At 35.1% G+C, this 16,073-nt stretch overlaps 1 protein-coding gene across 1 annotated transcript in view; it reads left to right on the top strand.

The window, feature by feature from the left end:
• CEP128 (centrosomal protein 128) overlaps positions 1 to 16,073 on the top strand; it is a 133,277-nt gene that overhangs the window by 51,490 nt on the left and 65,714 nt on the right. The window contains exons 14-16 of the mRNA XM_054826374.1: positions 2,742 to 3,392; positions 7,538 to 7,702; positions 11,614 to 11,790. Of these exons, the coding sequence (XP_054682349.1) occupies positions 2,742 to 3,392; positions 7,538 to 7,702; positions 11,614 to 11,790 (993 nt within the window). The remainder of the gene's footprint in view (positions 1 to 2,741; positions 3,393 to 7,537; positions 7,703 to 11,613; positions 11,791 to 16,073) is intronic.

Raw genomic sequence — 16,073 nt, 5'->3', positions numbered from 1 at the left:
GTCTATCGTATTGTGTGGCCTACTTCTGTTTTTATAGAGCTTCCTTCACCTCTTTTCCTTTATTTTTTTAGTGACATGCCTCCAATTTAGGTTACTAAATCTGATGGGTTTGGGATCCTCTGCTTTGTCCTGCTCAAAGATTGTAGTTTTCAAGGGGTATATGGTGTGAAGTATGGGAAGTCTGCGTTCATGCTGTGTTGTTCTTGATCCACTAACCTCTTCTGAGACTGGTACGTGAATGTATGAGTATGGTCAAAGCACGGGAAAAGCCATAATGGCCCTAATACTGACTTGAAATCAATAAACCCAAGCAGATCTAAGCTGTGATTCCTGGAGTTGCTGGCTTTCTCCTGAACTACCTAGCATATTTCTTTTTTTTTTATCATTATTTGCTCTATCCATGCTCCAGCAATTCATTCCATAGTAATCATGTTGTATTCGTTAGCCCTAGCAGTTGTCTGAGGAAATAAAGTGCACAAATGTTTAATTGGTCATCCCTTGCCTAGATAAATGGAAGTGTTAAGGAAAGGAAGAAAACCTGAATCATTTAGAAATCATATGTGTTTTTCATAACAGACAAATGAAAAGCAAAAAGTAGAGTGAGTTGTGAATAATAAGCAGGGGGAGCCCCACAAGGCTCCGAAATCACTGTTCGTGTAAATGCATGGACAGATCTTTATAGTGGCAATTGGTAGTGCTGTCCACATGGAAAATTTTTTTGTTACATAAGACTCCTTGACATGGGTTTTACCTCTTTTTATGTAACAAATGCATAAAAATGCTAAATGCAGTCTCTTTGGTTTAAGCTATGTTTAAGAAATTCTGTCAGTATTTGTTGTTATTTTTAAAATCATCAGCATCTTGCCAACAAGTTTGAGGTAAGTGTCACTCCTGAAAAAAGTCTCTTTATTGTAGGATATGTAATATCAAATAAACTGTGAGTCATTGTGGAGGAGAAAAAAAAGTACAAACAGTATTTCATGTTCCAATACAAAGTTGTAGACAGTTTCCATATGAGGATATCATCCATCTAGATGTAGCATTTATGATAAGCTTCAGGGAACCAGAAGAATATAATTTAGCCAGCTTTGAAATACACAGACAATTAACACTGGAGACAAAACTCTATAAAAATAAATAATAAAGAAAAAGGAGAAATGGCAGTCTGTCTTTGCTTTCTGTTATGACTTCAAAGGGTTGATGGCAAATTTTCAAAATTGGGTTACAATCATAGCTTTCAATTTTATGAGATGTTCCAAATATTTGCAGACAGTAGGTGGGCTATATTGTTTAGGTTTTATTCTTTTGGAATTATTTGGATAACTTGGTTAAAGTCTTGCCTGCGTGGTTATCATTGATACTGGTTGACAGTGGAATCTCTAACATCTTGTATCTTTTGGAATGTATTTTCTTCTACATATGGAATGTAGAAAACATACTTACACTGAAAGCGAGTTACTGATGGTTTTGGGTTTTTTATAATTTTACTGGGGTTTTTTTAGCCAATTCATGCAACTAGAATTGTAAGACAGTTTTAGGAAGGTTGAAATACTGATATTTTCTTCAGAAAAAAAGTATGACGGCCATTACCCCGTATCCTTGGTTTATTACTTTTGTATCGTGTTTCGCATTGCTTATTCTTGATGTAATTACAAATTGTTTTATTATTTTTAACCTGCACACTGTTAACCTTAATTGTCTTTTTGTTCTGGATTATTTCAGGTAATTTTTCTATAAGAAATGTGTACAGTTTGTGGAAATAGTCAATAAAATTCAGTATAAAATTTATTTAAGCCAGTTTAAAGAATCCAGTAGTTCGTGACACATCAGGAAAATCTCGTGTTGTCCCCTTTATCATTCTTTTTTTTCCCGTAGTAGAAGTTGTGTGTGGCTTATGACAGATGTACTGTAAATTCATTCTTATTTTAAACGGAATGATAAAAAAAATTACAACTTGAGATAACTAAGAATCAGGAATGGTGTGCGTAACATAAGTTTAATGAAATGTAGTATTTAGTTACACACGTACTTGTAGTGCGAATTTTTCCTTTACTTTAGCGCATTTTCTAGGATTTTTTAACCTGAAATATATCAATGTTGAAAAAACCCCTAACTCTTAAGCTCCTTAGGAAAACAGTGGAATTCTTATTAAATGTGGCCATTTTTTTTTTTATTTTGAGGATGAAGTCTTCATTTCTTGGCTGTGATGCATGAGTGAACCAAGCTTTTAACTGCTGTTTGTTCATCTACTGTGTGTCGTTTTAGAAATAATTTAAAGTTGATATACTTCATATGGAATGTTTTAGAAAATAAGCAAAACAAGTCAGTCTATAAAATGGACCTGTAGGTAAGCTGTGTATGACCAATGGTCCTCTCTGTATTCTGCTGCATTACTGTATTGTCTCATTTCCTCCATCTTGCTATTTGGAGGAACCCACAAAGAAACCCATCGCAGTCTGCAAAGAGGGTGAGAAAAGCAGGGGATTAACCAAAATTATGCCTGCTTAGGAGACTAGATCATTTAAGGACATGTATACATTTTAAATCACAAATGTTCTGTGTCTAACTTTAAAGAAAGACTGAATACATTTGAACTGGGTTCATAACAAGCAAAAATTTTCCGTTTTCACGGAACAAAGTGCGTTAATTGTTCCTTAAATATTAGGAATGTCTAAGGACATCCTTCCAACAATTTTCTTTAACTACTTTAGGTCGCACTGGATTTCTTTCTTCTTTCCTAGGCCCTCAAGGAAAAGGATGACCTCAGAAGTCAACTTCTCTCTGCTATACACCAAATAGAAAACCTTCGGAAAGAGCTGAATGATGTACTTACAAAGAGAGCCCAACAGGAAGAACTCCTCCACTGCAAAGAGGCAAAACTGAATGAAATGAAGTCTCACCAGGTATCTCTTGAAGAAGAGATCAAAGAAGTTCAAGATACCGTAAATAAGTTGGAGAATGAGTTGAAAAAGCAAGTCTTTCTACAAAATCAAATGCAAGCTGAAAAGGAACACTTGGAGACAGAACTTGCAACTAGTAACTTGATACATAAAAAAGACCAAGAAAGACTCTTAGAAATGCAAGCAGATGTAAAAAACTTAAGTTCTGTACGTGTGGAACTAACAAACAGAATAGCAGAAGAGGAGAAAGTCAAAAAGGAATTACATAAGAGCCTCTCAGATCTCCAGAAACAGCAGGAATCTAAGCATGAAGAGATGACTTCAGCTAACAGGCAGCTGAAGATGGAGAGAGAAGTTCACAAACAGGAGTTGGCAGATCTTAGATCAGAGTTACAAAATGTTAAAATCAAACATGAACGAAATGTTCAAGAGCTCACGAACCTCCTTAAACAAGAAAAGGATGATGCAGAGGCTCAGATTAGAATGCTAAAGGTACTTATACTGAAGAATTGATATGTCAGACTTTTTTTTTTTTATCTTCCTTCCTCCCTATTAAGTGATGAAGGTAATAAAGCTTAGGATTTAAAATATTTAACACACATTTTATTGCAGGTCATCATAAAAGTTTGAAGTTCAGGGTAAAAAAATTTAACAGTACCAGTTTTAGGTCAAAAGCTTTTCTTAGTTCAGTAGTGAAATAGATATGTCCGATCAGAACAGAATGAGATATATGAGGCTGTAGTGTTTTAATATGATTTAATTCTTTCTTCTTCAACTCTTATTTTTACAATTATTGTCACAGCTCTATTAAAGAACTTGCAGTCTTTCAGGAATGGTGCATTGTCGTAAGTGTCTAAATTGCATGATGCAGAAATACTGTCGTCATATCTGGAAATACTTTCAGAATGTGGATAGTGATAATGAATTTCAGAATTATAATAGTGATAATGAACAGTGATAGTTGTTAATTTTGATCTATTTCAAAGAGTTTTTAGAATTTCAATTTTCAGTACAATTTCTCAGAACAGTGACTATGTTCATAGAGTAAATGATGAAATAGAGAATTTATTCATGAGGAAACAGGTGTCTTTAGTTTACATCATTTGGTCCTGATTCAAGGCTATTGCATTGGAAAGAAAACAAGCATTTTAGTGGCTTTAAGTGGTCTGAATAAAATGGAAAAGTTAAGTTGAAATGGCCTAAACTGCATGATTAACTGTCAACAGTTGTATAAGCTATATATTGCACTTTTAGTGAAGAAATTTTGATTACATGGTTAAATATAAAAGTAAGAGATAGTATTTTGTTTGTCCTAATAATAATAATAATTTGTATATTCATATTAATGGAGGCAGTAGTTTTCCAGATAGGCTGTAAATTACCAACATATTTTGAGTGCACTTCTGAAGCACTATAAATATGCTTTCCACCTCAGTCTCATGAAATTAAAAACTTGCTCATGTCCAAATGTTACCAATTTGACCATATAAAGCTATAAAATCCTCAATCAAAGCTTAAGTGTTCATGATATGCTTCATCATAAGTAATATAGGCATGTTTATTTCCTTTCTCTTTTCACAAATATGCAACTAGTTAAAATGCGTATTTTCCACATTTTTGCAGTTATGAGTTGATTAGAAGAGGATGGTTAATTATTTAATATATCATTCATGGCATAACAAGTGCTTAAGAATTATTGTAAATTATTAACATAGAAAGCATTTAATGAAGATAGCAATAAAAAAAATTTAGATGGTTGTTAGTGGAAGGATCATTTAAAATCAAAATATTTTGACAGCAGTGCTTAACATTGGGGACTTAATTTGTAATGTGCCTAGCATTATTTAAATGATCTGTCCAAATATGTGTTTTTTCTTAGACATTGAATTTAAGACTGTACAATTAATATCAAGGGGAGAGAAGGAAATTGTATTCCAGGTGATAGTAATCAAAAAATGAGTTGATCGTGACTAGGTGTTCCTGCTCTATGGGAATGCCAATCTTACAGTAAAGGCCTTGATGTTGGTACTAATTGTTGTACTTAAACAGAATATTTTAAAAAATCACTTCCTTCTTTCATTTACGGTGCCATGACTTTCCTGGAATCCTTACTCTGCATGCCTTTTCTTTTTTAACAGCTTTGTGTCTCTGAAACAGAGAAGAGCAGAGGGCTTGAGGGAGATGAATTTTGTAAGATATTAGGGTAGGCAATTTTTTTAGAAGAACACAAAATGACAATGCCGAACATTATGTTGATTCAAAGACTGTAACTGCAACAAAATAGATAATCATATCCATCTGTAGGAAGATCTGATGGGAACATGTCGTCATGCAGATGATTTGGTCACATTTTGTCTGAACTCATTAAACTGCAATTGGCGTTCACTTTTGTGGACGTACTTTTCTTCCAAATTAAGGGAAAGCATGCATTTTATCAAATTGTATTTAAATATGGTGGGTTTTGAGTAGAGTTTAGGGAAATCCAACAGAAAGGGGTGGTTTTGCCTATTATCCTTTTTTTTTTTTTCAGGCTGGTAATTTTTTGTGCCCTTTTACTACTACGGTAATAATCTTGACCTTATCTATGCCTCAGCCTCATCCAACCTTTATAACTGCTTTTGGGAAAGATTATATATAACCCTGTCCAAAGGTTGTTAATATTAAAGTCTTAAATTTCTCTTTACTCCCCAAGTCTTTCCCAACTGACCTCTATTTTTAACACATTTACTAAGACCCAAAGCCTTAAACTTAACTAGAGGAGGAATTTTCATGAGTTACTTTCAGGAAATCAAGGGTGCAGAGCCCTGTGTTTACAGGACCAACTGCTGCATAGATTGTAAAAAGTAGCGATGTTTGATCCTTACTGTTCTTCCCTCTCTTACCTCCCTTCTATGATACTCTGTGCTTCACTCTTGTCTGGCTTTCTGTAGTGCTGCACTGGACTGAAAAATTATAAAGTAGTTAAGGGTTTTTTTGGGGTAGTAGGGGAGGTACCACAGGAATATTGTACTTTGCATTAGAACTGGAGAAGAACATAGAATTTTGTATGAGATGTCAGTGTTGAGCAGGATCTTACTGTCTCAGTAAGATTCTGAGATTCTGGTGCTTAAGTTTTTAATTCTGTTTATGCTAGAATATCCTAAAGGATTCCCAGCCAATGTCTCTATAATGTCTTTTTTATTATTTAAAATGATAGGTAAGCTAGGCATAGGAAATTCAGTGGTTTGCTTACTGGTCCCCAATCAGTTATGTGTTCAGAAGCTCTGAATCTGTCCCCTAATTTTACTATATGCCCTCATTTGCTTTGAAAACATCCTTGTTCTCTTAGAATAATGAAATACAAAATGACCTCATGCCTGACAGCACTTTCAAGTATTAATCTTCAATGTAAGATTATGTAGAGATAGGTATCTATACATATAAAATTGTGTATATATGTGTATTTCTTTTTGACTTGTTTTCCGTACATATACCAAGTGGGTGTAGTTCTTTTTTTCCTGAAGATTATCAGATGTGGAAAATGGGTTCAATCCAGATCAGTTAAATTATAGTCACATCTGCCTTGTCCATACTGGAAATTAATAGAAATTAACTTTCTCCGTTGTGTCTCACAGGTAACATAAGTAGGGAATTTGTTTCTTGGATTGTCTCCATCTGCATAGACATTATAACACAATTACTTTTAATAGGAACTGAAAAGTTGATTTTAAAGCATATTCATACAAAATGTTTTAGGCATTGCAGGCTTGTCTTGGTGTCCATAAGTCTTTGTGGACCTAGGACACCCAAAGTTCTTTCTCGGAATTGTAAGCTTTTATACTCTGTTAGCTCTGGTGTCTAAATTAACTCATAAAACTTCTCTCCTTACCCTTCTTCCCCATAAAAGTTATATTTATAGTGTAATTGGGAGAATAGAATTTTTGCTTTTCGTCAGGAAGGAATTTACTCTGCAGGTTTATTTTTGTGTGTAACTGCATCCCGCAATTAATCTAATATGAAGCTGGATTTGAGTAATACGTCTGTAATTTCCTTCTTTTTGTCTCTTTTTTTTTTTTTTGCATTTTTTAGATATTCTAGAGAATTTCTCAAATCTATCAGTTTCAGTTATCTTTTCACTGGAAACCAATAAACTTTATTCACTTACCTATTTAGGGCTCTCAAGGTCCTTAAATGTTTTCTTCATTTTTCTCTGCATTTTTTCCATGAATAGCATTAAACCTATACAATTCTAGAAATTAAAAATACCGAATCTTCACAGTTATTTCCTTGAAGATATAAATTTAGTATTAGGTCCTGAAATGAAATGACAGTTGTAGACCTTCTGATTCCAAATTATTTCAGTAATGGAAAAGTTTCATAAATATGGGCTTCCTAAGGTGATGTAAGCTCATGAGTGTAGCAGAGTTGAAATGCAGAATCTGAGACTTCTATTTACTGCTTTTAAAACACTATATGGTTCTACAACTCTGATACATTTTCCATGTTAAGTGATTGAACTTAATATAACTTAAAAGTAAAAAATTAAATAGAAATATCCTTCCGTAATAGTGTTCCATGGATTTGAAACTCTACAGTTTGGGAATGTTATAAAATAACCCATATAGTGACTTTGTAATCTATTTTCCCATTACCATCAGATGGAACTTGTAGAAGAAAAAAACATAGTCAAGGCTCAGTGTCGACAACTGGAGAAGATAAAAATTGAGTGTGATAAATTGACAGAAGAATTAACCCAAAAAGAAGAAGAAAATATAAAACTCAGGCGGAAATGTGAGTTTGTAAAACAAGAACTGGAGAAAAAGGTAAACTTACCTGGTTTTAACCATGATTCATCAGTCTCTCTGCTGACATACCTAAAATAAATAAAGAATTATAGAAAGTAAATTTAAAATACAAAAAAAAAAAATTACATGTACCTATTAAAGAATATATACAGTCATACCGCAGTACACAGTTTCTATATAAATCAAAGAAGGTAAAAGGACTTTGACCGAGTCATGAATTTTATCCCTCCAGAGATTTGCTAGTACTATTTAAGAGTAGAAGTCCTGTTGCCTGCCTTATTTAATATAGGTAACTAACAAATGTTTAACCAAACACTTCTAGTTTTCTTTACATATTTTTAAAGTTGCAGTGCAGTTATGAATAATATAGAGCTAATTTGAAGTAGATAAGCAATGTAAGCATGGTAAAAGAAACTTTAAATAACTTGATGAAAATTGTTTTCTGCTTGAATATTTAAAACATGGCAAGTTTTTAAAGAAATTCACATCCCTTCCTTATACTGGCATTGCATTTCTAGAGATGAATGCTGTCTGCCAGCCATTCTTGTTGCCTAGTGTTCTGGTTATTAATATTTATTATCAAATATTAATTTGCAGTCTCACAACCTGGAGTTGTCAGCCTTTTCTTTCAAAAATCTTCTGATAAATACAGAGTTGCTGAAGAATTTTATTTTGTAACTCCTCTCTCTGCTTTCTTGTTCTACTTATTTTCCATGATTGGTTCCACAGCATTGCTTTTTAATTTGTTTTTCTTTGTATTTTTACATTGTGCTATTTTACATGTATTTTACATTGTACTTTTTTGATATCTTAAATTTCTCTTCCAGCAATATTGTGATTTCAGATAAGTATTTCTGTACATGAATGAAGCTTTATCTTCTCCAGTGTAAAGCACGTACCTGTCAGTATTTGATTAATTCATATTAAGACAACATTGAAAATGATTGTTTCTAATATTTGACAAATTTCATTTCCTACATTAAAATTCAAGAAAACAAACAAAAAACCCTGTGCGTATTACAGGAAACTGCTTATAAATTGTTCATGGTATCCTCATTTTTAAAAAATGGATATTTTAGCCTCTAGCTGGAAGGTTCTTACTCTTCTACTTCAATTTAGTAATTTTTCATCCTTGTGAAAAGAAATTTTTTTATGTAGGAATTTATGTTAACATGGTACAAGAGGTTTTTTCGTTCATTTCACATGGACTGCTGAATACTCATCAAATAATACTTCATTAGCTCAATAGCTTCAAACTGTTTAAATCTAGTAAGAGGCCCATGGATATCATAGGTCCTTCGTGGCTTTTCAGGTTTTTCAATTTAATTTTCAACTCGTATTTTGTTGTTATAAATGAAGTGTACAGCATCACTTAAGTGTTGAGCTTAAAATCTAATGGGCTTATTTTGAATGTAGGCAAAGTAATTGTTTGGAAGTGCTATTAGCTCCTTTTGTCATACTGCTTATATTTTCAGCATATACTGACTGTCAGTCAGTATGCTGAGGCTACTAGCCCTGAGAGGAAAAATGGGGTGAGTTGTTCTGGGTTTTTTTGAAAGTATGAAATGAGAAAATCTTACACTTAGCATATCTCTTAGCTTGTTAAACTAACAGAAAGTGCTTTAAAAACTCAACTTGTCAGACTAATAAAAGTACTACCTCAAATGAAAACTCAGAATGTGTTTTTTCTAGGTTGGGAAATTAGGGCCATAATATCTAATAATAAGGAAATGTGTTTGTAGGAGTGTACATAGTCTTCTGCAATCAATTGTAAACTAGCTCCAACCTTACCTAATACTGGGAAGCTACAGTTTTTAGACCAAGATGATCTTTTATCTCTAAGCTGAAAAAGAATGGAGAAGCTTTTAAGTACACAATCCTGTGGTCTCAATCTTTGAAAGTAACTGCAGATGGAGAGTTCCACTTGATTGTGTTAATGGGTTAAGAGAATATTTACTATTGTGGCTTTATTTTGGATTTTCAGAAGGGATGTTAGGATGGTGGAAACGATAATTTACCTCTTGAGGAATCTCATGCTAGCTGTCACTGTGGTATTGCAGAAGCCTATGGTGTTACAAAACAATTATCTCTTTTCCTTTTCCACACTTTTTATACTTTTAATGTCATTCTGTGTCCATTAGTGCAAATACTAATTCAAAGAAACATAGATATAGATAGCTTGGATTTATTTTTTTATGAAAGTTGAAGAGGCAGAGAATAATGGTGTAAAATTTTCTGCTTCTTTTCTTTTCCTTCTGTGCACTTCTGAGTTATTAGTGACTTCATTTCTCCTGTAGGCTCTGAAAGGAGAATGTTGGCACACTCAGAAAATCAAGCAGATGAAAAATACAGAGTTATATACTCTTTTAGTCATGGTCCTTAGGAGTGAAGTTTGGCATGTGATGGACTGTGTTCATTGAATAATGAGATGGCACAGAATACTGACACCGGAAGCATATATAATGCAATATTCTTACTTTCAGAATACTGATCTAGACACGAGCTGCTATTTCAATTCCCATATAGGTAGTACAGAAATACTGGAACCTGTACTATTAAAAATTCTTGTGATTCCTTCAGTTTAAAATAATTACTGTCTAATTCAAGTATTATTGTATGAATTAAATGAAAAAATCAGGTTGCTTATCAGATACAGCTTTTTCACATTTGAAGGTCACCTATATTAAAACCGACCTATTTTGCTAATAGATGTAACACCCACAGGTATTGTGGCGAGGTGGGTGTTGGTCTCTTTTCGCAAGTAACAAGTGATAGGACAAGAGGAAATGGTCTCAGGTTGTGCTGGGGGAGAATTAGATTGGATATTAGGAAAAACTTCTTCACCAACAGGTCTGTCAAGTATTAGAACAGGCTGCCCAGAGAAGTGGTTGTCACCATCCCTGGAGGTATTTAAAAGATATGTAGATGTGGTGCTCAGAGACATGGTTTAGTGGTGGACTTGGCAGCATTAGGTTTACAGCTGAACTCGATAATCTTAAGGGTCTTTTCCAACCAAAATATTTCTATGATTCCATATGTACCCCATTCACAGAACTTGTATGTTAGAAATTACCTAGGTCCACAGTGGTGTCTCATGAGCAGTGTATGAAGATTTCAAACAAATACAATTTAGCAGTTGCACCTTGTCATTGCAGAGGTCCATAATCAATATATTTTCAAAGTTATTCTTGCTTTTCTCTCCATTCTCAGTGCACCTGCACATATTGAAATGTGCCTGTTAGTGTTTACCCTTTGCTGCATTACATCCTCCTGATCTCAGCAGCAGACAGGTGTAAACCAACTTCACTTCTTCTCATAAGATAGCTTTGTTATATTAATTACAATGCATAATTCAATATATTGTATAACAAAACTCCTGCCAGGTTTAGTTTTACATGGTGGCTCTATCTTAGATATAAAGGAAGAGAATCTGAATTTTAAAAAGATATATCTAATGATCTTTCTGACGTTGGATGATAATATAAAATGTTTTCCTCAGTGCCAGTCACTGTCCTATGAGATATTCTTTGAATACTTTTCCTTTGAGATCATGCTGACTGCCAATACAAGTTTCCTTTAGGGATCTCTTTTTGCGATAACAGAGATTAGATGCCTGTAGCTGGTTCAGGGCAAAAGATAGGGGGAGTATTTGTTGTGGGCTCTCTACTCATGGAAGAGTTTTATAATAGAATGTCTGGTTTTGACTCTGAAAGTAGGCTTTATGATTGTTGGGTTTGGATTTGGTAACAGTTTCTTCATAACTGATTTACAGGAGAATAAGGAGAATCAAGAGAGGAACTTACTAGTACTAATAGAAGGTATTATTTTCCATGGAAAGGAACAGAACTCATAACATACATCCTGTAGTCACTCATGCACTATTATTATTGCAATAATTTCTTTGTTTTGTTTTTCCTCACTCACTCCAGGACAAACAGATCAGCAATGAAGAAGATCATTTGAGAAGGATGGATGAGGCCAAACTGCAGTTTAAGGATCAGCTGCACCACTTAGAAATGGAACAGGAATCCATTCTCACCATGATAGGAAGTGAAATTGATGCTGCTTGTGAAATTTTTTCTCGGGATTCCATGGAGAAATTCAAAGTAATTCTAAGTTTTAAGTGTGCTGCAGATTTGTTATTTTATTAATGAATGTAGCAGAATTTGTATGCATTGTTGTCACCTATCACTTAATTGGTATAGATAATTTATGGACAATAGGATTATGGATATTTAGCTGGTACAGATGTACATTGCTAGGTATTAGAATGGGATACTCTCAAGATCTGCCCATGTGTTAATCACTACTGCTTTCTCTTACCCTTTTTTTTTTTTTGTGAGAAGCAGCTCTCCTTTTGTTTGCTTGTGTGAAAGGATCTTACCTTAGCCAGGCTTTTGAGGCAAGTTTTCCTAGGCTACCTCCTTAGAGGTGGGAAGTCCCCAAGAAAGACCTAAAAGGCTTTTAAAATTGGGGGGGGAAGAAAGAAAGGTTTTATTAAAAATTAAATTAGATGCTTTGTTTTTTAAGTAGAGAAGTAAGTGCTAGAAGTGAAAAGAGTTTATAACCTTCTCTTTTGTGGAGCAGGTCCTTGTATCCAGAAAACTCAGAGTTTCTGGAAACTTGTAGCTTGCTGTAACTTTTTTCACTGTTTCACTTCTCCTTTAACCCTTGTCTCCCATTAGCTTTTTTCCTGAGTATTCTCACTTGCTCCCCAGGGACAGAATTGTCTCTTCCTCCCTCCAGATAATTTTTATGTGACCAATCCTCTTAAATAGACATTGTATGCAGCTGAGAAAAGAAAACAGACAGTCCGACTCAGCTTTGTCGCCATAGTTGCTGGCATTATGGGTACTTGTGTCACAAGTGCTTGACCTGGTAGCTTTTTAGCCTTAGCTGTAACCACAGAGTACACTCAGATTACACCTTTTTTTTTGTCTTGCTATTTAAATGGAGTAGAAAGCATGCTCTAGAGTCCATGGTCACTTGACTGGGCTGGGTTGCTTTTGATACAGAAATTTTTCAGCATTGACACTGAAAATCCATTATATTTTTAATATTTTTTCTTTGTTTTATTTTCTATTTTAAGTTTATTGCCTCACTGTTTTGGCTGAAGGTGTGGAGAGAAGTCACTTTGTTTCAGCCTTGTAGAATGGTTATGCCTTTTATTCCACTTACCTATGGAGTTGGGAAGTTGCAACACACAAACAGATGAGAATTGTAAGAAAATGTATTTGACAAACAAGCTTTCTCCTCTGTATCTTTACAGATAAGTCTTTTTTTTTTTTTTTTTTTTTAAGTCTTTGTGATCTATTGCAGTTGCCAGATTCTTGATCATCTAACTACGCCTTCTTGGACTTGCTTCCCACCTCCTGCAGAGTTTTTTGTCTTCTGGATAAAGTTTTGCTGATTCCTGTTTTCAAAGTTCTCCTTATTTATCCCCTCGTCCTGGTTTTGGCTGGGATAGAGTGGCAAAAGTACCCCATTGTGACTGGCCCAGAGATTCTGTGCATCCTTGGCATAGACTACCTCAGGAGAGGGTATTTCAAGGACCCAAAAGAGTACTGGTGGGCTTTTGCCCTAGCTGCCTTTGGAGTTGGAGGAAATTAAACAGCTGTCTACCTTGCCTGGTCACTAGGAGGACCCTTCTATTATCAGGTTGCTGAGGGCTGAAGAACTGGTGCTAATTGCTACCACAACAATTCACCAGGGTTCACTAGAGCCTTATACTCCTGTGGAAGGGACTATTGTGGTTTAACCCGGCTGGCAGCTAAAACAACCACACAGCTGTTTGCTCACGCTGCCCTCCACCCCCCAAGGGATGGGGAGAGAATTGAAAAAAAGTAAAACTTGTGGGTTGAGATAAACAGTTTGACAGAAAAGGAAGAGAATAATAATAATGATAAAAGAACATACAAAACATGTGATGCACAGCATAATTGCTCACCATCTGCTGACCGATGCCTAGCTAGTTCCTAAGCCATAGTGTTCCCCAGCCAGCTCCTCCCAGCTTATATACTGAGCATGATGTCATATAGTGTGGAATACCCCTTTGACCAGTTCGGGTCAGCTGTCCTGGCTGTGCCCCCTCCCAGCTTCTTGTGCATCTCTGTGGAAGGCTCATGCCTCCTTGCTGGCTGGGCCTGGGAAGCTGAAAAGTCCTTGACTTAGTTGTTGCTAAGCAGTGTTTCCAATTAAAAGATCAATGTGCTATCAACATTATTTCATGCTAAATCCAAAACACAGCACTATACCAGCTACTAGGAATAAAATTAACTCTATCCCAGCAGAAACCAGGATATTCCTTAAACTGTTTATCACTAGCAAACTTAAAACAGGTTTGAATCTGAGTTTTTGACTAGACAGCTAATGTGAAAACAAATGTTACCCAGTTTTGTGGTGCCCGGTCTGACCTTTTTTTTTTTTTTTTTTAAAAAAAGGTAAGAAGTTTCCTTTGTTATGTTGTTCTTCTGCCCAGTACTTTAGGTATTGCCAAGGTTTCTAAAAGATTTCAGACAAATTTTATATTTCAAGAATAAATTGCCACTGCAACTGAGGAGAGCAATGAGGAATTTCATGGATAAATACTGGCATTCAGAGAATTTAAACATCGGGCTTAATCTTCCCTGATGAAAAAATGTACTGGATTTTTTTTATAATCACTGCATACTGGTCTTCTAAAAAAGAATTCTACATATATTGTTCAGATTTATTTTTCCAATCAGTCTTTTGTTGTAACAAATCTTATGCTTGCAAAAACTACACCAATCATGCTTAATCTATAAACTGAATACTGCCTTCTTGGAATGTGGTTGCACAGAATGAGGTTTGCTGCCATGGAAGTCACAACTTTCAGGTATGCATTGCTTCGTGAAGTCATGATCAACATGCTACTAAAGCATTTCTTTTCAGCTGTGTCCTTACGTGGTGATAATTGTCACGTAAAACACATATATGTACATAATTAGATGGTGCTATTTAGGCACCTTTGGTCTCAGTGTAGTTAATAAAGCTCATGTAAATACCTCTTAAAGAAATAATGCTAGTTACAAAAATTATTGGACCAGGACTAGAAGTATATAAAGACTTGCTGAATTGCAAGATGTGATAAATTAAAAACAAACAAAACCCACACAAAAGCTTTAAATTAGAGAAAAGCCCAATCTAGTAATCACGGGATAGGACCACGTGACATAAAGGATGAACTGGACATAAGGGTAATAGTTTACTTGATTTTTAAATGGATTTCAGTTGAGAGCTGTATATGAGACTTTTTTTTCCTTCCCCTTTTGTATCAACTCTTGAAGTGGGGAAAAAAAAATCCATTATCACTACCTTTTTAATAAGTAATATACAAAACATGTATAGAAGTACATTTAAAAGAAGTTTAACACAGTTGAGTTTGAATGCAGAAAAAGACATATCATATTTACTTGTTGTATGAAGTATTAATGAAGCATTCCAGCACAACTTTATCTTCTTTTTATCCACTTAGTGAAGATTACAGGTTTTTTTATATCTATCAAATATTCAAAGCCAGTGATTTGTCTTTGTCACGAAAATACTAAGACCATCATCATGAAGCATAATTTAAAGATTATGGGGGATTGTCCTTTTTTACTTTTTGATAAAACATTTATTGTGTTGCACATAGTATTTCTGTAGACATACTGATAACAGTTCAATGACTAACAACAATTGCTTATGCTACTTCTGGTTTATGTGCAGCCACTATCATTCTGCAGAATGGAGGGAAAAACCCAGTTGAATAACTTTGAAGTTGGCCTTTTCTTAAGAAATAGTAATTTTAAAGTCGAGGCTGATTGTATTATTTGGAAATGTACAAACTCAATGGGAGTGAACAGTGTACTGCAGTGACAAAGAAAGCCAACAGGATGCTGGGTTGTGTCAACAGGGACATCGCCAGCAGAGATGAAGTCATTATCCCACTCTACTCAGCGCTTGTCAGGCCACACCTGCAATACTGTGTTCAGTTTTGGTCCCCACTATACAAAAAAGATGTGGACAGGCTGGAGAGGGTCCAGAGGAGGGCCACCAGGATGATCAAAGGACTGGGAAGCCTGCCACATGGGGGAATGCTGAGAGAATTGGGTTTGTTCAGCCTTGAGAAAAGAAGGCTTAGGGGACTCATCCACCATGTTCTAGTACTTAAAGGGTGGCTACAAAGTAAATGGAGACTCCCTTGTTACAAGGAGTCACATGGAAAAGACGAGTGGTAATGGGTGCAAGTTACTCCTGGGGAGATTCCAATGGGACACAAGGAAAATTTTTCACAATGAGAACAATAAGCCTTTGGAATAATCTCCCCAGGGAAGTGGTGGATTCTCCAATATTGGACACTTTTAAGATTCGGCTGGACGGAGTTCTG

Source organism: Grus americana, chromosome 5 (assembly GCF_028858705.1).
Source record: "Grus americana isolate bGruAme1 chromosome 5, bGruAme1.mat, whole genome shotgun sequence".
Taxonomy (NCBI): domain Eukaryota; kingdom Metazoa; phylum Chordata; class Aves; order Gruiformes; family Gruidae; genus Grus; species Grus americana.
This window is presented reverse-complemented; position numbering and strand designations above follow the sequence as displayed.